The sequence below is a fragment of the Pangasianodon hypophthalmus genome, chromosome 22, assembly GCF_027358585.1.
Source record: "Pangasianodon hypophthalmus isolate fPanHyp1 chromosome 22, fPanHyp1.pri, whole genome shotgun sequence".
Lineage (NCBI taxonomy): Eukaryota > Metazoa > Chordata > Actinopteri > Siluriformes > Pangasiidae > Pangasianodon > Pangasianodon hypophthalmus.
In genome coordinates, this window is record NC_069731.1 from 16,895,270 (window position 1) to 16,920,499 (window position 25,230).

The 25,230-nt window shown below is 38.6% G+C and overlaps 1 protein-coding gene across 2 annotated transcripts in view; it reads left to right on the plus strand.

Moving 5' to 3' along the window:
- The window catches only part of LOC113541353 (solute carrier organic anion transporter family member 5A1), a 47,163-nt gene that overhangs the window by 13,172 nt on the left and 8,761 nt on the right, over positions 1–25,230 (plus strand). For both annotated transcript variants that reach the window (XM_026938283.3, XM_053227863.1), the window contains 4 exons: positions 15,382–15,514; positions 15,604–15,821; positions 19,336–19,500; positions 24,366–24,564. In XM_026938283.3, the coding sequence (XP_026794084.1) occupies positions 15,382–15,514; positions 15,604–15,821; positions 19,336–19,500; positions 24,366–24,564 (715 nt within the window). The remainder of the gene's footprint in view (positions 1–15,381; positions 15,515–15,603; positions 15,822–19,335; positions 19,501–24,365; positions 24,565–25,230) is intronic.

Below are 25,230 nucleotides of genomic sequence, written 5' to 3' on the forward strand. Positions count from 1 at the left end.
TATATTTGCAGTGAATGTATTTATTTCACAGGAGCTAAACCTGTCAAAGTATAATGAAGCAGCAAAGGCTTTGCTTATAACTAACATTAGCAAAGTTAGCTAGCCCACTAAACTAACTCACATTTGTCACAGGTTCAGTATCCGAGTTAACTGTGCTAGCTAACTTTGCTAGTAACTAACATTAGCCAAGTTAACTAGCCCACTAAACTAGCTCACATTTGTCACAGGTGGGAATGAAGTGGGATTTCAGTATCCGAGTCTTAATCATACAATTTTTAGAAGTTTCTTTAAGTTCTCTGAGTAGGTTTGCTTTTCCTTCTTTGCTGGGTTTGAGTTCAAACTGGAACATTATAGTTTGCTTGTAGTGGCTGTGAAAAATAGCACATTTGAATCGGACTTCATTACCATAACCTGTTCTTCTGTGCTTATCATAAAACAGTGGCCCATTTTCTTCCCTCAAGCAGAGAAGGTCCGTTCTGTGTGAGCTCAATTTAATGAGCTCCTAACGGCAAATCTGTGCTTTGACCAGTCACTTGCCTAAGCTAAACCCATTTTATTAGCACAGCTCTGTCAAATTTCTCGACTCTGATTGGTCAGAAGGTGTTGATTAGTTTTCTGTAACTGCAGCTCTGACAGTAGTTCCCAACTGCAAGGCAAATCACAGGTTCATATTAATGCACTTGTTCAAATATGTTATTGTTTCTATTGCAAAAGCTTCCACTGATGCTCCACTTAAACAGATTTAAAAATCTGTGTAGACCTTTTTATGATATTTTCTGTGAGGAGATTTTTTGGAAGGAGTCTCCAGTGTCAGTGAGTGGTAACAGAGGTAAAGCTATAGGTTTAAAAGTTTTGGAGCATAGGAGGGCTTTCTGGTTTCTTGGTAATGTGACAAGCTGTATTTTTTGTCTTGTTAACTTCAAGAGAAGGAGAAAAAGGGAACAACCATTTCTAGCTGTAATAACTGGAACTAACTTGTTTTGTGGTCATTCCTCAACAATAAATGTAACTATAAATGGATAAAACCTGTGATGTGTTAAAGAGAGGAATAAAACACTTTGGGACGTGCTGTTCTTGGAAAATAATTAACTCTGGGGTGGTAATTATAATTCCGCTTCATGTCAGACCGCATTGCACCACATTGTCGTTGATTATTTTCCTATAACAGCACACCGTGTCATGTTTTATTCCTTACTTAACTTCAGTGTGGAGGCAATGTAGAAAGTCAGTAGTAGTAAAATACTGTAGATTTTTATTTCCAAATTTGAGAATCTAGATTATCGAAACCTTATTGGATACAAAAAAAGAAACACTGAATTGTTGTTTTTAAGCAATAAATCAAAGGCACCACCAGAGCACTGTTTGTTTGGAGACGAGAAGCTGGATCTGGGGGATGCAGGTCAAAAGGCTTTGCTGTATCTTGGGATTCTGGATTGTAAAAAGAAAGCCATAAGACATAATGGCCTTTTGCCTCAGTGTGCGGTAGTGACCTTGCAGCGCTCTGCTCCTCCCCCATACACTCCTCTGGATTAGCAAGAAGGCAGTGCAGCTCTGTAGTGCTAGGTCAAGCAGGAGCTTGTGTGTAAGTGGAGAAAAAAAGCCAGGCTTTACTACCGCAGTTGTTTATAGTCCAAGAATCCGTTCCAGCGAAGTGAAATTGCTTTCAGTATTTGCTTCTGTGGAAAATCCCTGAAATCAATAGCATCTTTTCTAGTCTCATCTTGTCTCATCTTCTGTAAATGTGTTTTCCACACTCGGTCCGTTTCAGTGCTCCAAGTGGTCTCCATGACTCAGCATTTTTTGTGCATATGTGAACACAACAAATGAACTCAGGGTGTTTTCATGTGTAGTTCTTTTTAAATGAACTATACTCAGTCCTGTTAAAGTGGACTCGAAAGGGAACTAGCTGCAAATTTCTAGTGCCACAGTGTCTATTAGATTATCTGTCATGTTGATGCCTATCACACTGACCTTATTGTGGGACCACAAGACCCCGTGGAAAGCCATTTGAGTTGATTTTCTGTTAGGTGACAGAAAACTGGAGCTATGTACGCACCCCAACCCTCAAGCTCTTTATCTATAAAGTAAAATGTAAAGCAGACTGAGACCGCTTTGTTTTCACAATGCATAAATCAAGTGGAAAATGAATCACAAACAATCCTACTCAGACCAACTCTAAGGGTTGCTGTACATAAATAGGTCTTGCTTTTGACCACAATAAGGTCATCATGTTGGGTAGCAACATGACAGGTAAAAGCTAACAGAGCCACTGTGGCACTAGCAATTATGCTATAGAGCTTACGTTGTTAGGCATCAGTAATAATGGTATTGTGTCAGTGACAGGAACAATAGTTACTTTTTAATTCTATTAGTATACAGTATGTGTGTAATAAATGTAGTGTATGCATGTATTTTATCTACCTCATTCACTCACATGAGCTAAACAGTTAGTAGCTCGATGGCATGAAGCACGAGTTGATTTCGATGGTTCAGCTTAAAAAAAAAAAAAAAGGCTTATGGTGTTTCACTTCAAATTTGTTTTGCCTGCTCTGTTTTTCATCCAAATCACAGCATTTCATGAATGATAGCATCATGTAGTGGTCTGAGAGTCCACACAGTCCTTTTGAGTCCACTTGTATTGTGAACACTGAAAGCACTGAAGCCATTTGCAGCTAGTTCCCTTTCCGGTCCACTTTAACACGACCGAGTACGGTTCATTTAAATAGAGTGAATGTGAAAAGACCCTCATTTTTCAGAGAAAAATTATTTTTTCATTTTTCCTTTTGGACTCCAGAAAACTACTCGCTTTCACTCTTGATGCCATTTGATGCCACAACTTTCTAAACTTAGTGGTCATTGGCCATGATGTTGATAGAAAGCTGTGTTAATGATAAGTATGGGTGGCCGATATGACAAAAATATTAAATCACGATGCTTGAAGGTATTTCTATGATACATGATATGTATCTCATTATATAGGTTTGCTCACAAACTGCCAGCAAAAAAGTACTTACATTTATTTAAAAAAAAAAAAAAAAAAAATCTAATCGATGACACTTTTTTAATGTCTACAAATATCCATAATTTTTTAAATATAAAAATTCTTTTAAAAAATGAACACTGAAAAGTTGAAAATAATTAAAACTCTGTAAAAATGTACTTTTAAAAATTTCTAAAAACAGTTTATATATATTAAAAAAAAAAAGATATCAGGATATCTCACCACTTAATTTCTCACATTATTGATATTATATCATCATATAGCCCAGCCTGACTGGCAAAGATAAAGATTGTGGTTTCATGCTTAAATTTTTTTTTTGTTCATCTGTACCTTAAGTATAAATTTTAGCTTGTTTTTACTCAGAAGTGGGTGAGATGAGACTGGGTCTTTCATTACCATTTGTCCTTAATTTAATTCAACTCAATTCAGTTTTATTTGTGTAGCACTTTTAATAATGGACATTGTCAAAAGCAGCTTTACAGAAATATATAAATTCAGGATATAAATTTTTAATTTATAAATTTATCCCTAATGAGCAATCCAGAAGCGACGGTGGAAAAGAAGAAAGAGGAAGAAACCTTGAGGGGAAACAGAATAGAAAGAAAAGGGAACCCACCCTCCTCATCTGGGTGACACCGGATAGTTATAGGTGAGGGAGTGGGTGAGGGAGTGGGTGAGTGGGTGATTATAAATAATTCCCTTCTATAACCGTGTACTACATGGTCAAAAATTGCAGTTGTGTATCCAGGAAATTCATTATAGTTTTCACATGAAGTCTGTATTTTGAAGTTATCAACTGTTCACTGATGGAAACAGTGCAAAACTGTTCGTGGGAATTGCAGTCCTAAAGCTATCATAGCAAGTGTAGTCCTAAGCCATCGTAGCAAAACTGTTCATATCAATTGAAGTCCAAAGCCATCTTTATGGTTTCTGATTAGTAATCTCACGTAACTTTAGGCTGTCCGTGAGGAACCATCCTCAGCAGCGGCAAGTGGTTTCCAAGTGATGGGAACTCCAACCAGAAGTAGGGCATCAGGATGGATCCGGATCACTGGTATCTCAGGAGTAGCATGTTTAGCTTGACAGAGTGAGGGAATGGGAGAGGGAATGGGTGAGGGAGTGGGTGAGGGAATGGGTGAGGGAGTGGGTGAGGGAGTGGGTGAGGGAGTGGGTGAGGGAGTGGGTGAGGGAGTGGGTGAGGGAGAGGGAGAGGGAGTGGGTGAGGGAATGGGAGAGGGAATGGGTGAGGGAGTGGGTGAGGGAGTGAGATTATTAAGTATGCTAATTGTCACGTAATGGTTAAGGGCAGTGTACATTGTGTGCAGTGTTCAAGCAGGGACTCTGGCAAGACTAGCTTTGACAGCCGAACTTACCTAGTGGAAATGGAAGGAAAGACCATGTTTGCGTTGATGTTGTATGATAACGGATTGTGCTACTTTTTATTTTATTTACAACCACTTTGGCAAATTTGGCAAATTATATAGACGAAGGCTTTTGTGTGTAGAGTGTAGATGTTAGCAGTAGCAATTGGGTGTAAAGCATGTTAGCAGATACCTTTTAAAAACATAAAATGCTTACCTTGACGTTTATGATATGAAATTACAGCGTTGCTTCAGGAAATGTGCTTTAATGACTTGTTGCTGTGGTATAAGGGGAATAAGACATTTTGTGATATGCTGTTTTTGGAAAATAATCAACTTAAGGATGGTAACAGTAACGCCACTTCACTAAATATAGAGTCATCACCCCTTTAATATTTTGTTGTTTTTTTTAAATATATATAGCAAGAAAAGTGATTTTTTAGATAGTAGATCCCAGATAATGTGCTTCCAGTGAGGGGTTGATCTGGGGAAGTATTACCATTACAGACGTGATATAATTCTACGTGACTCTATAGCAACCAAACATGATTATGGGTTGTACTCTGGTTTTTGCTAAGAGTCTCTGAGGACTGATATAAGAGCGCCTCGAGGAACCTCGAAAAGAAAGAATACTGTTTCAAAAAAGACAACTTTGACAAGAATTGCTTACCTGCTAATCCTCAAACAACTATTCCTGTTCTCTGCAATCTTCTGTAGGTGTTCACCAGTCAAACGACTTTTTGTGATTGCTGACTCATTCGCTGTGCTCGGTCCTGTGAGGGGCTTCACGTCAGCATCTAGCTTTTTTAGATTTACCCCAGAAGTTGCTGTCAGTGTTGGATGGAATGCTGTGCGTTGGCGTTGGGATCAGCAGAAATAGTGAATGGAGTCAGCATTACATTAAAAGAACCCCCTGAAGAGCAGGTATAGCACAGTCTCAGCACAATGAAACTGGGAATTTCAGCGTGGGAGTGGATCAGTTTAAGGCTGAAATCTGGTTTGCTGATTTCTCGTTCAGAATTTTTTTTCCTCTTTCCACCAAGGAACGCTTGTCATGTAGATATTTAAAAAATTGTATTGTCATCATTTAATTAGCAGGTTAAAGCAGTTTTGAGGCATCAGTATTCAGGAGAAATTTAGTCTGTACAGCAAAATGTGTAACGTTTCACAGCTTAATATTTGTTATTTATGATGCCTTTGGTGTCTCCGTCAAACTACGGAAATGTTTCCTGTCTTTGAGCACAGCCACTCATAGGCTTAGTTCTTTCTGTGTATCAACACCAGCAATAGTGTTTTAAAGAAGTTCACATTTTACTCTTGTAATTGATTGACTCTTTGGCATAGAGCCACTGCAGTGTGTTTGGAACTGTTGTCATGAATGTTTCATGTAGACAACTACAAGGGGCTTTAATTTCTTGATCAAACATTTTGTTTTCATTATTCATTTAGTGCTCACTTTGTTTTTGGTGCCAAATAAACATTGATTATATAACAATTAGTTCCGGTTCACTAATTTGATTGGTTGAACAGAGTTCCAAAAGTGCTTATATTTACTATAACCACACAGACGTTTCACTGTGTGTATCACTTCACTCGTCTGTGTTCGCCATGTAAAATTCCACGTCCTAGTTCAAAATGGTTACCTCAAGTGTAAAAATGACCTAAGAGAATCTTGATCGCCTGATGTTTATTTGAAAACATAAGTGTTATACCACATCTGCAAAAAAAAAAAGCTAAGAATCTACCTCTGGTTGGTGTTCAAGCAGCTATCAGCTAAAGCAGCGTTAGCTTGAAAGCATATATCACAGCGCAAGAGCATTCTGCCGGGGTCATTAGGTCAGCAGGGCTAAGAGAGGACAGAGTGTTATGAGATGGCAAGCTACACAAAGACTCAATAGTTAAGGGAATTTTGTCTGAACTGCCTTTAGTCATAAAACAAGAGAGCTGCTTTAAGCTGTGTTAATGTATTATGCATGATCTGTGAATAAAAAGTCATTTCAGACATTTATAGGAAGCTTGCTCTATTTACTCATTCACTTTAGAGAAGATCATTGTATGGCTTTTTCTTTTAGTTCATCTTTAGCTCTGAGTCTTATCTAATGGTTATTTTGGTCTGTACATTTTCCGTAGCCACACAGAGATGACAGTAATGCTGAAGTGTGGCTCCTGTGGAACTTTTAGCCCTTGCTACCATGCACACTTGTGTCTTTGAGGGGAAACTTTTTGGAGAATGAGCTAAGGGGTCCAAGCACCAGGAGGAGCCTTTTTGTTTTCCGTATTTCCGAGTCCAAACATCGTGTTTTTGTTAGCAATTGCTTTTTTGCTTTAAGGAATTAAGTACAAAACTTTTATTAGTGAAAATGTATGTAATCCCTTCTGATACTGAGTTACACAAAATCACAAAGATTTTTGGCTCGCCTACTGTGAAAGTGAATTCTTTCCAAACTATGGATAAATTGCCTGGTTCCATATGTCACTTTCGTGCATGTAGGTTTGCAAAATGGTTGGCACTAGGTGTTTTTCTCATTTATTACTTTCCTTTGGTACCAACACACAAGTGGCGACCAGTATTTTTGAATGCATGGTATGTCACTGTGCAGAATTACCTGTCGAAGAAGAAGCTGTTCTTGTATTAGAGGAGTTTTAGCCACTCAAGCCCCCACAAGACACTGGTTTTTCACAGTTCTCTCAGTGCAAGCATTTGCACCAGAAAGGGGAGCCACAGTGCTCCAGTCTGGTTTTATATATCAATGACCATAATAACCCTTTCCCTGGCATCATGAAACTTGAAACAGGAAGTAAAGTGACATTAGCGTGCAGAGCCAAGCGTGGATAGCTTCAACACCTGATGCAGACTGCACCACCAGTGTTATTAAGATGACCAGGGATCAGTTCTCTGGACGGCTTCCATGCTTGAAAACAGCGTTCATACTTTACCGGTCGTACAAACACAAGTGTAAAAAAACATGTGAAAGTATGAAAACAGCGTAACAATCATTGTATTAAGTATAATACTAATCTGTTATTTGGATTAGTCCCTTATCTGGCATGCATTCCTATATATGGGGCCCTTCTGAAGTTCTTCTGCTTTAGTTAAGTATGTTGACTTCCAGTATACGAGAACTGAGTTAGCTGTGGAAATCAGTAAATGGTATCTCTTTCTCTCACTCTCTGTCTCTCTCCTGTGTCAGCTACTCTGCTGTCTTTGTCTGATGGATCACTGCAGCTTTTTGGACTGGGAGGCCCCGGTGCCCACTGTGCAACTCATTAGCCTCAAAGTCACACCTGCTTGGGGGGAAACAAACTCCCCTCTGAAATGATCAGAGCTTTCTGTGCACTCATGCCTCAGGTGAGGCTTACTAATATGAGAATCTATTAGAGACATCTGACTCCTGAGTGATGAATGTGGTCTTAGGGAAGATTTCTCATCTGTTTACATCTGTGGAGTTCCCCAAGGCTCTATTCTGGGCACCATACTAATTTCACTGCTTCCCAAAACCATGGGTGGTGTTAATGGGAAGAAAATACATATGTGTTGAATAGACTTTTCAGAGTTGCTTTTTCAGATTCTGTATCTTCTTGGATTGTTGTAGAGTCTCAGAAGTTGGATTATTTGTGCTCATACTGCTTTTGCTATGAAAATGGATCAGCCAGCCTGTGAATTAAAATATCTTTCTAGATAGATCTCCACTCAGTTCCTACACAAGAGATGTAGGACTAAAAAAATGAGGCTGTGTCCGAATCTCTGATCAGATTAGACTGGAAGCATGTGACGAACAGGTTCATGGGGAATGCTGCATCAGGCCTTGCTCTGGGAAAGAGATAAGGTCGGAAGAAGCCACTGCTGTGTCAGCAAGTGGACAGGACAATACAGTTGTTCCCTGTTTCACGGACCCCTGCCTCTCCGAAATGTCACATAGTTCAATTGATCTGCAAACAGACATTCCTGTTTGGGCAACTTGCTTTAACATACCAGCATATCAGTATATTACCTTTGTTTATAAATAATACATAGCTATCTATGTATATCTATGTGTACATATACATAGATATACACAGACATATATCTATGTGTAGAGTGGAGTAGTTTATTTAATAGTAAAACTGTGCTTCTTTTTTCACACAAGTCCCATTTTAGTCTGAAACTTGTGCAATGAATAGCCTTGTATTTTGTCATAATGGTTTAAGCTGTTATTTATTTCAGGTGCTGAGTGTTTTCAGAGCTTGGGGTAGGATATTTAACTTTCATCTGTATTTTACTGCCTGTGTTTCAGGCAAAAGACAGGGCAGAAAGAAAAATGCCATGAAATGAACATACCACAAGATAGTAGTCTCTGAGGACACTAAAGGATTTTATTGGTATGCTTTGAGTCCTTCATAGATATTAATTACCTCTAGAACCGTGGACTCTAGAGTGTACAGACAGGCTCCTTTTTTTGACCTAAAATGAAAGCAATTCATCAGTTTCTCATAATTATTTTTATAATCATGGACCCAGTTTATTATGCATGGAAGGTGCTTTCACTGTCCCCTGTGGATGCCTGGCTAACCACACCATGTGTCATTAGCCAGCCTCTTGGTGACATTGGGACATAATGTACCCCTGGGTATAAATCGTGTATCCAAGCAGCAGCGCCATGTGTTTGTCTTTGCATTGCACGCGATAACCAGGCTAATGTGCTCGTGCCTGCATCTGTGAGATTTCTGCACAAATGGATGATATTGCACATGCATCCACCTCCTTCTTGTATATTTGCAACATTATTTTTCCATTAATTGCAAATAACCACTTTATTCTGATCAGGGTCCTAGGAATACTGGGTTGAGACAGGAGTACACCCTAGTTGGAATGGTAGGCCATTACAAGGGACCATGCACAGATATTCACAAACTTATTCACACCTAGGGACAAAGTATCATAGCCAGTCCAGCTACCAGCATGTTTTTGGGAAGTGGGAGGAATCTGGAGAACCCGGAGGAAACGTGGGAAGAATGTGGGCATAGACAGTAACCCGAGCTTGAACTGGAGGATCAAAATGTAAACCCTGGAGCTGTGCTACCCCAGTATTATATTTCTCCTTGTAAATGTGTTCTTTTCTCTGACCAGCACCTGTCTGCATGCATTATACCTTTAAATTTTTCCAAAATAAGAAACCTTAGTAGAAGGCTGTCCTTGTAATGCTTTCCAAATGGGACAAACATTATCTCGACTGAAAACATATCCAGTAGTGTTGCCTCCTGGCAGCCTCCTTGCCACTGAAGAAATAATTAGATTTGTACATGATGATAATGTTGCACAGTTTGAATATTGCGATATATGATAATTGGTTAAATAATATATAAATAAGGGCATGCTGACATTGTGTGATCTCGTAGAAGCCTGTGGTTTCATCGTCCTGTGGATGAAAATCACACTCTCTCTCGTGCTTTTAACTGGAGCTTCTACTCCCCTTCGCTTCACTTTTGGACCCTCTGGGGAATTTTCTTTTTCTCATAGTCGTAACTTGCGCTGCAGGTTTCATTAATTCCTGCTCTATAAAGCAATGCCTTTGCAACACTCGACCTTTGTCCATTAATTTTATGTGTCCCTGTGTCTCATGAGAAGGTCTTTTGTGTAAAGGGCCTGGATAGATGCTCATTTGGGATTCACAGCATGAGCCTTAGTGGGGATGGTGGTTGATTATGACGATCCAATGTTGCATAGCCAGCATATTTCTCACTCCAGTGCCTCTGCCGCCCTTCCTGAGGGTGTGTACGTCAGCCCAGGCTCTGGACCATGGCCAAACAGCAGGACACTTTGAAGAACCTTCAGCTATATTACCCTTTCATTGATTTATCCACGCAGAATGGTATTATCATGACAAACTGAAGCAGGTAGTACCTTTCTATAAGGAATAAAGCATGATGGGGCATGCTGTTATCGGAAAACGATCGACAACAGGGCGGCAGAAAACTGGCAGAAAACTTACTGACTTTTGCAAAGTGCTGATACTGGAGATTCCAGACTCAGACACTGGAGACTTCAATAAATGTTTTATGAACATCTCCCAAGAGAAAACTTCACCATAAAAGTTTTATTTGTTAAATAGCATTTTTTAAAATCTGTTATTACTATTATTAAACTTGGAATATGTGGCCCGTCCACCATACAAGTCCTTGTGAATGAGCTGTTACTATAGAAATAATAACATGTTGGAATGAGTGCATTAATATAAACCTATCATTTGAATTACAGGCAGAGGTGCAGTCATCATCTGCTTATTCAGATTCGATAACTCAACAACGATGCCTGTATCAGATATATGATGGGGTGTAATAGTGGCACTTTTAAGCTGTCTAGACTTTTAGTAGATATGGAATCTGTCATTTGATGAAATTACACTTAATGTAATTGTGCACCTTCAGCTTAGCCCTGGAGATAAACTGTCCAATTTGTATTGTTTGGGCATTTTTGTTTTATATAAGGGTCACAGAGACTTCCCAAATTGTGTTGGTATTGTGTTGGAGTTTTGTAACATTTATGAGGCTGCAAAATTCTCCCCGAAGCTCTATACTGCCTGACTTAATCAATAAACTTCTCTGCAGTAGCCCATTTTTTTTTTCTTGCTCATTTTATAGCTTTCATGGTTATATCTTTCTGTCTATTGCTGTAATTTCACAGCGCTGTAATGAAAATCTGTTCATCATGTAATCGAATCTTCAATTAAACTTGCTTTTATGCTTTTACACCAGCTGTCTTCGGCTATTGAGTTAGTTATGTGGATTAAACATCCTCGCAGGCGAATGCAGTGTTTTTGCTCCCTCGCTGTCATTTGAGATGGCCAGTGTTAAAATTAAGCTCTAGAGTTAAATTGCTGTTATGTAAAGAAGACCTCAGTGACCACTTTGCTCTTACAAATACTCATTATCTCTTCTTGTTCTCAATAAATTAGATTAGCATTGAAGCGTTAATGAAATGAGCCAGCAGTCCGGCTCTGGTATATTGTATGTATGAATACAGAAGTGCACTGGATTTTAAATTAAGATCAAGTTAAGGTGTGTTTTCACATGGCTTTTGAGTGAGTGAAATGGAGGAAGTTTAGACTATGTCACAACTGAGATTGTGAGCTGAGCATGTCAGTCAGTCTGATATGGTGAACACTGCTTAGTACAGAGGATAAGAGGATTTATGCTTACCCAGACTGCTCTTTGAAAATATATATTCCCTTCTTCATAATGATTTCCATTTTTAATTAGCTGCCAGATAAACCGATAAGGCTTGCATGTGGTCAAAACAGTGCATGACCCTTGTGTTTTATCATAAACAGCCCAGAGTGAATGAAATCTAATAAAGAAAGCAATGTTTGTGATTCTGCTGACTCTGGGCCGGCAGCACAATGCAAAGTTTTTAGCCTGTTTCATCAAAATCTGACTCGGTCAGAGTTTCAGCTTTCTGGACTTTGAAGTGCCATGGTGTAATGGGAGGATGAGAGAGTTCAAAGAAGCGGAGCAGTCACACAGCATCTATAGCATGTGATCTTATGAAATGAAACCGGCACGTGACAGGAAGCAAAAGAGAAAGACAGGGAGTGGATTTTCTAGTGTGGGAATTCTACCTGCTGTCTCCTCTGTTGAGGATCTGCCAAGACTTCTGATGCAGTGTGCCCAGAAGTGTGGTCATCTCTGACCAGTGGACAGATCCATAATCACGCCTCTCTGTAAATTGAATGCCATTGAAATGTCTCAGTTCAGAGAGAAAGTTATAAGCAGAAGATATCGTGATATGTCACCTTCCTCATTCTGCCTTGCCTTCTTAATTAAATATTGTAAGTCTTCTAGAATTTTTAGGCTTTTTGTCCAAAAGTACACGACTGCAAACAAAACATTCATACATTCATTAGTCGAGATGTACACAGTCATATGGGCACTGGATTTTAATGAATGAAACACTTCAGATCACATCCTGTTGTAATAGATGAGAGCACCTATCTTTATCAACGTTTAAAGGGGCAGTTTGTAATTTTTAGCACCCCCTGCTGCCTGCAGGATGAACTGTAATAGTAGTGAAAACGTTGATGTACTCCTGTTGAAACTGCATGTGTAGAGGATTGCCTTTTAGCTGTAAAGGTAGAACTTATAAAACTAGTCAGGTTCATTGGATGGTAGTATTGCAAATCATGTTTTTATTTTCAGTCTTTTAATTATAAGTAATGAAAGTACTGAAAACATGGACAAGCCTTTCCTTCTCCACAACTACTTATGCCTTGTGGGTTTGAGGACAACACGCAGAGCTAATTAAATGTAAACGGAACCCTGAAACAAAGAAACTAGTTGGATCGAGTGTGTCACAGTGCTGAGAATCACCATTTTTCTAATGTATCGTTTATATTCTAGGAATATTATAGGTCTAGAATCACTTTTAAAAGTTACAAACAGCACCTTTAAAGACAGGCAGCATGGTTGTCTATTGGGTAGCATTGCCACCTCATAGCTCCAAGGTTACTGCTTTGCACCCAGTTTTCATGGGATCCACTGTGATCTGGCAGATGATGAACAAATATACCTTTAAAGTAATATTTGAAATGAGATATATTAACAATTACTTTGTGCATTAATAATTTCAGTAATATTTATGACTCCCAATGAGGTTAACAGTGAAGTAACACATGGGTCTATGAACACTATGCAAATACAACACTTGCATACTGAAAATATGTTAATGTAGAATATAGTCTAATCCAATGCAGCTCACCTAAATGAGCATTGGGAACACCAGAGAGATCCATCTTTATAAGTGAGAAGGATGCACTGTCTGTATAAATCACAGGGAATCTGCAGAGGTGAACAGTCTTACTTATGTTAGACCATTTGTTTTTATGTAAAGCGTAAATGATTTCAAAGAACCAACTGAGCATCCTAATCCTAACAATCCCAACATTCTCACAAAGATTTTTTTAAATGACCAACATTTTTCAATGACCAACACGTGCAGTTCAGCATGCTTTTGGTCAGCTCTGCCTGCAGTTTGTGGTTGAGGACTGCAGCAACCTGGAGTGCCCTAAAATTAGGGTGAGAATTTCTTATACATCATAAATCACATGCCAGCTTATAACATGTAGGCAGAGACATAAAAGTTCAACTTATTCACACAAGCGACAAGACTGATCTAGTTGCTTTGTATGTGTGTACATTAGGGAATTTTGCATATTTAACATATATTCGGTCAACCACATGGAATTAAACAACAGATATCAGCATATCAGAGAGAAATTCTTTTCTCTTAACAATTAAATTCAGTTGAGTCAGTGCCACATATGTTTGTGTGACAAACATACTATAAAGAAGTAATGAATTCAGATCTTGACAGATTAGTTCAGAACAGTTTTAAAGAATATTAGCAAAATAAAAAATAAAAAAAAAAAAACATGCAGGGTTAAGTTGTGCATAACACAGGCTATTAGGTAATTAAAGGAAATCTTGCTTATTAAATAAAGGTTTTCAATGAATTTGTCTTGTAGCTTAATAGAAAGAAATGGGCTTTAAGCCTAGCATGTGATTTTATTGTTTACCTTTGAGAAAAATGATGGACAGAGTACCCGCTACTGCCATTATTTTCCGATTTATGATGTGCACATTCATATCGGACTGAATTGCCTTTTCAAGCTGGGCCACTGATCGTCTTTAATGTGTGTGTTGTTCCACTGCTGGATTGTAGGATCTTTCTTAACTGATTCAGCGTTGACCTGGTTGAAGTGCTGTAAGTGAGTTTGATGTTGCATAACTGATGTTGCACACCACAACACTATTGCTGTATCTGCTTCAAATAATTGCAAGAGGTGACTCTTTATTTTTGATATTTTTGCTCACTGACTTTCCAAACGTAATCAATACTTGAATAGTGAGCTCACTGTTATACTGTTTGCTATTTAATTACATTTTATTTGTATAGAGTTTTTAACAATAGACTGAAACAAAGCAGTTTTACAGGTTGTAGGAATTTGGATGTAGATTTAGATCCCTAACGAACAAGCCAGAGTCAACAGTGGTGAGGTGAAACTCTCTGAGACGACATGAGGAAGAAACCTTGAGAAGAACCAGACTCAAAAGGGAACCTTTCTTCTCCTGGGTGTCACCGGATAATGGGATTATTAATCATTACGGTAGATAGATGTAGAAGATTAAAGGTATACAGTATTAAATTGAAAGGATGTTCAGTATGAGCATATTGTGAATATTGTGAATGGATGAGTGCATGACAGTCTTTATAATTACAGCAGAAGCTCTTGGGTGTAATTTTACAGTATCCAAGTGAGATTATCCACTGAAACAATGGTTGACATAAAGTGGGATTTTGGGAAGTGGAAATATGTAGGGTGTCCATGTGGGACTGGCCACAACAGAAGGTGAGTCACAAGTGCGGAAGTAGGTTGAATCAGGCAGGCCTGAAGGGCGAGAGGTAACGGTGAATGATTAGACATGGCTAAATCTATTTTTGTGGGGTTTGGATTCAACCATCTGAATTACAAAAACTAATGAACAGGCTGAGTGGTTGCGGCTTTCTTCCTGTCTGCATATACTCATCCTTTTGATTGGCTGCATCCTTAAGGACCTGCTACTCCAGCCACATTGCATTACAGCTGTACTCACTTCTAATGAATAAAAATAAGTCAGGACAGGGCATGTGCACACACTTAAAACAGTGACAGTAGATTGACAGTGAATTGACCTTGCTTCCTTTGTCTTGACAGTAACTTTTTTTTTTTTTTTTTACCCAGAAGCACCAAACCAACCATGTTTTTTTCCAGTGAAAAACATAATGTCAATTAAAAGGGCAGTACTTAATTAGTTGGTTTTTTCTGGATTTGTGTAGAGCTAAAAGAGAGTCTTTATGTTAATGGTTAGCAAATTAATGCATGAGCAAATGAATGAGTAACTTAGTTATTAACTGAAGTGGAAAGAACATTTAAAGACTTAATTAGGATTATTATGGTGGATAAAAGGGCTAAATGGTGAATGGTAATTTTGTGTGTGTGTTCACAGCTATCATGTATGTGATGGGCGCTCTGGGTCCTGCGGCTGGGTATCTCTTAGGAGGAGTTCTCATCGGCTTTTATGTGGATCCCAAAACCATAGTTAATATTGATCAGAGTGACCCTCGCTTTGTAGGCAACTGGTAAGATTTTTCTTATTTGTATGCCCTGAGCAAAATAAGGGGCAAATATAGAAGTGAATACATTCTGAGCTCCTTTCTCTTCTTCTCAGGTGGAGCGGCTTTTTGCTGTGCGCCATTGCCATGCTGCTGGTCATTTTCCCCATGTTCACCTTCCCCAAGAAACTACCCCCTCGCCACAAAAAGAAGAAGAAGAAAAAGCTTGGGACTGATGATGATGCAACCAGTGAGGATGATGTCATGAAGGAGAAATCCAACAGCAAAGGTCAAACGGTGACCTCTTCCATGGGCTTTGGGAAGGACATCAAAGGTAAGTCTCTTTCAGGAGGATGAGCCGATGAGGCTTATCCCTGCTTTAGGTACAGAAGGTTCCTTGACTTGTCATCAGAAATCTAGTGCTTTATATGCAGTGCAGTAATGCAGAGGCTTTCCCAAAATGAAGGAAGTTCTCGTAGGAAGGGAGATTCTCAGATAAATAGCAGCCGTGTTATCTGGGAGTGAAACAGGCCGCCTGCTTTTCCTCTAAATGAGCTCCCAGGAGGCCGCCTTCGCATTGCTGAAGCACACGACACTGTTCTCTGCTCCTGTGTTAGTGCTTTTTTATTTCCGATGGCACAGCCACTTTGAAATGGGCCCCAAAGAGAGGACATAAATTGATGATCTGAGGTAAATTATGTAACCAACCAATATTTGTCTCTTATAGTTTGACTTTGAAACTCTTTGAGAAATCAACTAACTTTTGAGCACTCATTAATAGACCATATAGTCTTGAATATGCAAATTGGGGTTAGTGTATGTAATTGTGTTATGAAATGTACAAAAGCACATTCTTATTATCTGTCATTCTTATAATTCCATGCATTTTTTTTTATTTTATTTTATTTTTTTATGAACATTCAGAAATGTGACTGGAAAATTCTCTCAGAGATTGTATCAGGTTAGCTATATAAATATGGCAAAAAACATAATCATCTCATTCTGTCAGGTAAGCTCATGTTAGCCAGCTAGCTAGTATTAGCAGGAATAATTATGAACATTTATAAATATGATTTAAAGTTCTCACAGAAATGTTAGCCAGCTGTATAGCATTAGTAGTAAAGATTGTGAGCATGTATTATTTAACTTTAAAATCTATTAAGGAATCCTGTCAGGCATATACATAGTGTTATCAATTCATGAAATGACTTAAAAATCTTCTCAGAATTCCTGTCAGGTTAGCTCATGTTAGCCACTTAGCTAGCATTAGCAGTATTGTAAAAATTTATGAATATGACTTTTTTAAAATCCTGTCATGTTACCTTATGGTAGCCAGCTAAGTAGCATTAGCAGTTCAAACAATTAAGAACATTTATAAATATAGCTTAAAAATCCTCTTAGAAATCTTGTCAGGTTAGCTCATATTAGCCAGCTAGCTCTCAGTGGCAGTACATATGTAAAAAAAAAAATATCAGTATGACTTCATTGCATTCAAAGAGCTAAGATTTAACCAAATATTATGTTAACTATGTTGGTTAGTGTTAGTAGTGAAGATTCTGAACATTCAAGTTAGCTCATATAAGCTAGCTACCTAGCGTTACAAACATTTCATGAAATGACAGTCTTGACAGGATAGCTCATGTGATAGTAGATTTATCTGGGGTTTTTTTTCATGCTTATGCCTTTTCTCCTTCCTTAATATCTGAGGCATTGCATTAGCATTAAAGCAACGTGTAGATGGTCGTTTTCTGAAATTCTGAAATCTGGTGTGAACTTGTCTGCGTTGTTCTGCAGCTATTAAGAATGTGGTCTATGTACTGCACCACTGTAATTATTTCTGAACACCTCCAAAACACAATTATTAGCCTGCAGTTGGCTGTGTTTCAGTAGAAACTACTCATATTCTCACATACATTTACCACCGTCAGACCCAATTAGCATTACTGGGGCAGAAAAGCCTCAAGCTCCCTGTAAAAGTGTTTTCAGTTTAACCTCCCTCCACAGCCTACAGCATTCTCTGCCCACTTGACAACCTCGCAAAGTCCTCAAGAGCTAATTCTGTGGATTTATGATGTATTTGCAGGCTTTTTTAAAAAAAATTTTATATAAATTAATTACTAGGTAAAGCCTTCAGAAAGGCAATGCACTCTGTCTGATGGTGAGTTGGGATTCAGGAACAAATGAAAATCCTGCAGATTACCATGGTAACCGGAGGGCACAAACCTGCTAATTAGTAAGCGAGCTCGTCGACCACGATGATATGCTTCTGAAAGTGTTTAAACCTAGAGCAATGAAGCATTGCTGTTGATGAGGAGATTTATAATCATAGAACTGCTACGATGTGTTATAACTGTGTTATCATGTTGAAGATCAAACATTATCGAGTTGAACAGCACCTCAGGCTCCAACAGAACATCATTAAGGCGTGACACATCAAGTAAATTAATTATCTGTATATCCACAGTTTGTTCTGATCTAGTGTATGTTCATAAGTTGTTTATTAGAGCACAAATCAAATAACGGCCATCTACTCAAATAAAATTCCCGACACATGATCTGGGCTTGTATTCTTTCCATCATTTCTCACCGCTGAAAATATCGTGTTTCTGCTCTGTGTTATGAGTGGAGTTATTTATATGGCAGATACTAAATCATAAGATGAACAACTGCAGTAAAAGGACTGTCAGCATGAGCAGATCCCGTGCGTCCTCTCATCCTCTCACTGCTTGTGCTTTCGTGATATGCATTTGAAGTGTTCGGATTTATGTGAAATTTTAAAAAATAAGATTTGTTATTTTTAAAAAAATGTCACCATGCACCATGGTGGACTATGGTGGAAAAAATGGTATTGATCCTGTAAAAGTGATGTTTCAAGCTAAATCCCTTTTTATCAGGTTACGATTTGGGCCTTAAACATGAATATAGTTTTTAAATCCCTTTTATCACCTGCCTGCCATGTGTGTCTGCACTATTTTTATATTTAGTAATGAAGCTTATGTTTCTATTGAATTCAGTATTATATTTCTAGGGGAAATGATTTTTATTTATATTTATTTATATTCTAACTGGTCAGGAGGTGTTGATTAATTTTCTACAACAGTAGTGCAGCTGCATTCACTGGATTAAGTTAATGCTCTTGTTCTTTAATACATTATCATTTGTATAGTAATAACTCACACAGGGACTTGTATGGCTCCACATGAAGGAAATATTTAAAAAAAAAAATCCCTGTGTAATTGTTAATATGGTGAAGTTTTCCTTGAGGAGATATTTAGTATTTATGAAAGGAGCCTCTTTGTAACAGTCAGAGGAAAAGCTGCAACTTTCTCTTTTCCAACATGGAAAGCTTAGCATTAAATGTAACTATAAAAGGATAAAACATACAATATGGTGTTCTTTAATTAAGAAAAAAATTTTTACACTACCCTCTTATTTATTATTTTCCTATAATTACGTGCTGTGTTGTGTTTTATGCCTTACATAAAGCCTAAATATGTGATTGCGCTATGGTTGTTAGGTCCTGCAAGTACAAGAAACAGCATTAATAATTGGTGACTTTCCAATGTTATATTGACTCTTTTGCTTTCAATGTAAAGTGGGTGGGGTTAAGCTTAGGTAGAACTTTAAATCCCTTTCTTAACAAATTCAGAATCTTTATTTCAGCTCTTTTCGTAAAATCCAGTTTCTTAGTCTCCTGCAGTCCAGCTTGCGCATTTGATTCAGTGGAAATACTGAGAGACAGAAAAGATGAAATGCAAGTGCAAGGGGACATGAGGGAACGGATACAGCTCTGTAGAGTCGACTAATGAGGCTCAGCAGTATGCCTGACGCTCTTGTTTCTCTCGCAGAGCTCCCCAAGGCGGCCGTGAGGATCCTGAGCAACATGACCTTCCTGTTTGTGAGTCTCTCCTACACGGCCGAGAGTGCCATCGTCACCGCTTTCATCACCTTCATCCCCAAATTCATCGAGTCGCAGTTCGGGATCCCCGCCTCCAACGCCAGCATCTACACAGGTACTGGATCCTGTGACATTACCACTCAAATAACACTGTGCACTTAATTTTAATTTAAATTCTCACCACTTTTCCACCTCCTTCCATCACAGACCCCACACACTCACGACTCTGATCCCACCACAGCATGCTAATTTACACATCAGATAATCATGCACGCACATGAACAGATGCATAGGTGTGATGAGTTTCCTTTTATGGCTCTTTCCACTCAAGCCTGCGTAGGCAGAGCAGATTGCTGCCGAGTAAAAAGTGATTGTGCTGACATTACTGCATGAAATTGTACTCAAAACCCCTGGCCTGAACTGTAGCCAGTCGCTCTATTCCTTCCAAAATCACTTTCTATCTTATTATCTAAAGAGCTTACCACAGAAAGGCGTTAAGTAAATCCCTCAGAATGTTTATCTGGCCCTGACATATGGCTATGACTTAACGAAGCAGCACAGATGCTTTCTCACTCAGACCTGGTGAGTGGCCAGGTAGCAGTGGAGAGGTCACAGATTAATTCTGCCTCTCAGGGTCTCCTCAGTGAGAGCTGTATGTGATCCAATACCAAGGTCAAACACTCAGTACTGTATAGAGTTTCCTGTCTGTGTAAACATTTATTTCAGGCCGCTCTCATTTGTTCTGCAGTGTGTGCTGGACTGTTTGATGTAACCAAATATTTTTCAGTATTTAGCTCTGGTATTAGGAAACATGCTGTTTTGTAGACACTGTGATAGAGAATTGGGAGTATGATGAGGTGCATGATGAGGTGCGTGATGAGGTGCGTGATGCAGGGCAGGTGTTCACATGGCAGGTGCAATCATGGCTTGCACTACTGTAGCAAATGTGGTAACTTTCTTTTCACTACTTTGCTACATCCCTGAAATGTTTGGTACACATTTACAGAAATGCACCATCCTGAAAGACATTAAATATACAGTATTTATATTGAAATATTTGTGATGTGTTTGGTGATTCTGGTGCTAATTTGTTATTGGTGCTGTATTTCCTTCATTCCTGTGAGAAGTTCGAGGTTGCCTGCAGTATTGACAGAGTCACAAAGGGACATTGTGACTAACGCTAACGCAGTTACAATGGTAATTAATAGGAGAAAAAATGTTATTGATCTCAAACAAAGTGATCACGGTCAGGCTTTACTGTTAGCTCCTAAAAACAAAAGAGCAAGAGCTTCTTTTCTCGCAAGCTTCCAGCAACTTTCGATGTCATATTAATGAGAAATCCAACATGGAAGTGCTCAAAGTACTTCTTTCCTGAGCTCAAAGTCTCAGAATGCAGTGCAGCTATAAAATGCAGTTACTCTGAGTTATGCCAGAGACTCGACTCAGCTAGTTAGAGATCTATGAAATGATGAGCACGATGGTGCTGATAGCTGTATTAGCATGAACGTTGAACCTTTGGAAGCTGAGTGTATAGATGAGGAAATGAGAAACAGAATAAGAGACTAAAGCACCTCTGCATTGCTCTCTTTAGGTAGACGTGAAGTGAGGGCTAAAAATGTCAATAAAAGAAGTTTAAACTGAAAAAGTAACAGTCACATGTTCAGCACCACCAACACACCAGCAAAGACTGAAGAGGATGGCGGATGATGTTATTTCTGCTGCTTTTACTGCTGATACTCCAGCTATGTGAGGTTTTCCAGTGTATGTATACAGTCCATGGTCCTGCACTTGCCTTTATGTTGGCTTTGTGCTGTTCTTATCACAAATATCTAACACTGAGAAGTACAAGCACCATGTAACTTCAAAAGCAATGAAGTATGATTTGAGCATTCAGACTCACAGAGCATTCAGAGTCACATGTCCCTAAAAACCTTTGTTAATTGGATTTGAATGTAATTGAATTAGATTATAAAAAGTTAGATTTTATGTGATTGTGAGATATTTGATTGATTGAGCAAGTGATTGGTTGAGTGATTGATCAATCAATCACTCGTTTACTCATTCAGTCATCATCTTTGATTGATCATAGTTTTTATGTTTAAACATAGCGGCTGGGATTTGATGGAGCAGTACAGTGAGCCGTATTGTGTTGTTCAGCATTGCCATAAAGACCATATGCAGTGTCTGAGGTAGGAAAAACAAGAATGAACATGTATAATGTTGCCAACATCCAGCTCATTAATATACCACTTGTCTGTGTGTTATTAGGATTTACTGAGAGGTGAAAATTGATGGTTTGGTTACTATGGCTACTCTGTCTTTATCAGAGATGTTGTTATGGTGTTAACCTGGGGGATGCCTTCTCAGATGGCAGTCTCATAGTTTGGGAAAGGATTATTAAATTCTCATTAACATTCAAAATGTTATCTCATAGTACATGAAATCCCAGTGTTCTGCGATGGAGCTGAAGAATGTCTCTGCAAAATGGTTTCTTGAGGTTATCCTTGAGAATGTACAATTATAACATAGCATTTATGTAAAGAAAACTGCTTAACAAATCTCTGGATTTAACACTTCGCTAAACCGATTTAAGTATTAGGTACTATATTCATAGTTGGTGAGTCCAAAAGTTACACCAATATATGTGCGGGGAAGATAGGTGCATTCCGAGTCAGGTTATGCAGCTGCATAATTGAATTTTCTGGGCTTCTTATTCAGATTATGCCAATGTACCGGCACGTAGTTCACACCAGATTGTTCGTAAGTAGAAGCATCAAAGACAGGGTTTTTCACCACCTTTAAAAGTAATTGCCAAAAACAATCACAGATAGAATATGTGGACTGAAGAAGGAAATAGTGTTTTTTAAAATGTTGTCAAATATATTATGATGTAGCATAAAAGCAAGAGGCAGTTTAAGACTCAAAAATAAAAAAAGACCAGCATGATCCTTTATAGCTTAGAGGATGCCATGTATTAAAATAAATCTAATAGATTCTAGTACACTGTCAATATATTGCACAATGAATAGTCCTAGACCTCTAATTATCACATTAATTACTGCAAAATGGTTTAATTTAACAGTGCAATAGTCATTTTTTTGTAATTTCTTGTACAAATAACCTGAAAGATATTTAGAACATAATAAAAAAAAAAAAAAAAAAAAAAAAAAAAAAGAAGTTTAGGCCATGTCCTTAGCAGAAGTGCATTAAGTGGCTGAGAAAACCATTTGGAAAACTGACTCCAGTCCGGAATGCTTGCTTGTGCTTGGATCAGCCTCTTCTCAGACATTTTATAGATACTCTATTCTACAGGCCACCGTGGATCCTGGGAGTGGAGCTTTGTGAACATGGATGGGAATGAGGGGTGGGTTCAAGGAGTAAAAGAAAATCATTAAATTTTGAACCTATCTACTTTACAATTACAATTTGAAAAAAAAAGAAAAAGGTACTAATCTTACCTAATGAACCTTTAACAATATGGCCTCCATCCTCATTATCTGGCAGCTTAGAAAGTAGCACGTCATCCAGCACATCCTGTTGTTTTGTGTTTTATTCATCAAATAAATCAACTTCAATTATTAGGCACCAAATATCTTTATACTTCTCCTTTTGACACCAGCTGGACATACAACACTCAATGTTTAAAATCTGAAGAATTTCAAAACAGATGTAAGGGTGCACTCGTCTCAGTAGGGTGTCCCTGCTTCATTAACAAATTATTTAATAAATGAAAATTGAGCTACTCAGCATTAGTCTGATTTTGTGTGATTGAACAATTTGGGAGTGTAAATGAACTGTAAGTCAATTTGATCCCTTTTTCGAATGGCACTTGAGACATGTTCAGTTCTTTTATTATATTATATACTCCCTTCCATATTATTAAGCTGTCTTCTGTACAGTTTATCAACCTATTCTTTTTTTATTTGATGTCAGCACTGAGAGGAAAATACTGAGACCGATTGTTTAAAGTGATCTGAGCTCCTGTGGCAGTTGTGCTGAGAACCATACGGAGTTTCACTTAACACACTGGCCTGATCATGAAGAGTTTCTTTGTGAGAAGATCTTTCCGCCCTCTCTCTCTCATCACCAGGAGTTGCATTTGACGCACTTGTGGCTAATTTTAGCCAGAAGGGAGTGGAAAGGGTCTAAGTTGTCTCATCAGTGCATATATTTACCATCTTTTGAGAGTGTGAGTGTGTGTGTGTTGTAGCCTAGTGAAGCCCGACTGAGCACGTGATCCCCACAGAAGCAGGCGTGTTCCTCAGATGATCATAAGCTCAGCAGACTGATGATGTAACTCATCTGTTTTTGAGCTTGCCTGTGTGCGTGATAGAGGGAGACAATGTGGAAGACAGAAATGATAATCCAGAGTGGCACAGCTGTTGCTCTGCACTCCCTCTGAGCCCGTCATACATTTCGCAGATGATGAGCTCGGGCAGGGGCAGGCTGGGAGGCAGGCGTGCAGATCTGCACAGTGACCTCCCAGTGCCAGCAGGCAGCTTTGACTTTCATAATAAATTCAGCCAGCTCACTACTGAAACCTGAAGCTTCTCTTTGTGAACTGTGTAGCTCTTAACGTTGTTTGAGACTCAGTTCACTTACATAAAATTCACGTATATAAAGCTGTAAAGTTTTTTTTTTATGTGTGTGATGTGAAGAAGCAGTGATCATGAATAGGAGACAGAAGTGTTGAATCAAAATTTTCCTCAGATGTGTTGCAAAGTTAATAAGAAAATACTCTTTTTTTTCTTTTTAAACTAAAATATCACTAAAATTATACTTAGCATTGACCAGTAACTGAACGTCCACGGGATCTGCCAACTCCATGGGGTCTGGAGTCTGCATTGTAAATTATAAACTCGGTCAGAGCTATTAAAAATGTTGAACTTTTGAATATCTGAAGAGTGGGTTGTTCATGTGGAATCTGATCGTATTTTAGAAGAAGAAACGCAGCAATACAAAATCTGTCTTCTTTTTCAGGAGTGATTATCGTACCCAGTGCTGGTGTGGGCATCGTGCTGGGCGGCTACATCATCAAGAAGCTGAAGCTCGGCGCTCGTGAGTCGGCCAAGCTGGCGATGATCTGCAGCGGAGTGTCACTGCTGTGCTTTTCCACGCTCTTCATCGTGGGCTGTGAGAGCATCAACCTGGGGGGCATCAACATCCCATATACCACAGGGTAAGGCCTGTTACTGAGGATGCAGTAATACTGATACTGGTGTCGACGTAATGCTGTGCTCATGTGCACGTAATTGTAAAAAAAAAAAAAAATGCTATGCTATAATACTAGGTTATTCATTTTGGTTTTAGTATTGACGAGTACCAAAAAATTTGTACTTGGACTGAAAAAATGGTATCGATGCATCCCTGCATACAACCATCCTTTTCACTGTTTACTACTTTAACATTTCTTCTTGTATGGGAATGTTTGTAAATTGTAAATATAAAGATGTACATCAAAAAGTTTGCTGTCTTGCATGGCAGTAATAAATTGAACCAAATGACATCAAGTGTTAAAAATACTGTAAGCTTTTCAGCATTGTGTGTGAATTCAGCAGTGGAGACAGGCGTATTTTCACTTAGGGACATGTTATTGTCCCTTTTATGTCCTCCAATTCACCACCTTCTATCACATCTCCTCACTGAAACGACAGGCCGAGATTAAATCTTCCTTTTATTTCACCTATAAACGTCATGAAAAGTTATAAAGTCTGGACATTAGAGATGTCGGCAATGCACCAAGGACAGGCAGAACACTCCGAGGTTACTGAGTACACACTGCTGAAAAGGTTGCACTTTCATGCATACAGGATGCAGGTGCAGGTCGTTTTTTTTTTTTTTTTAA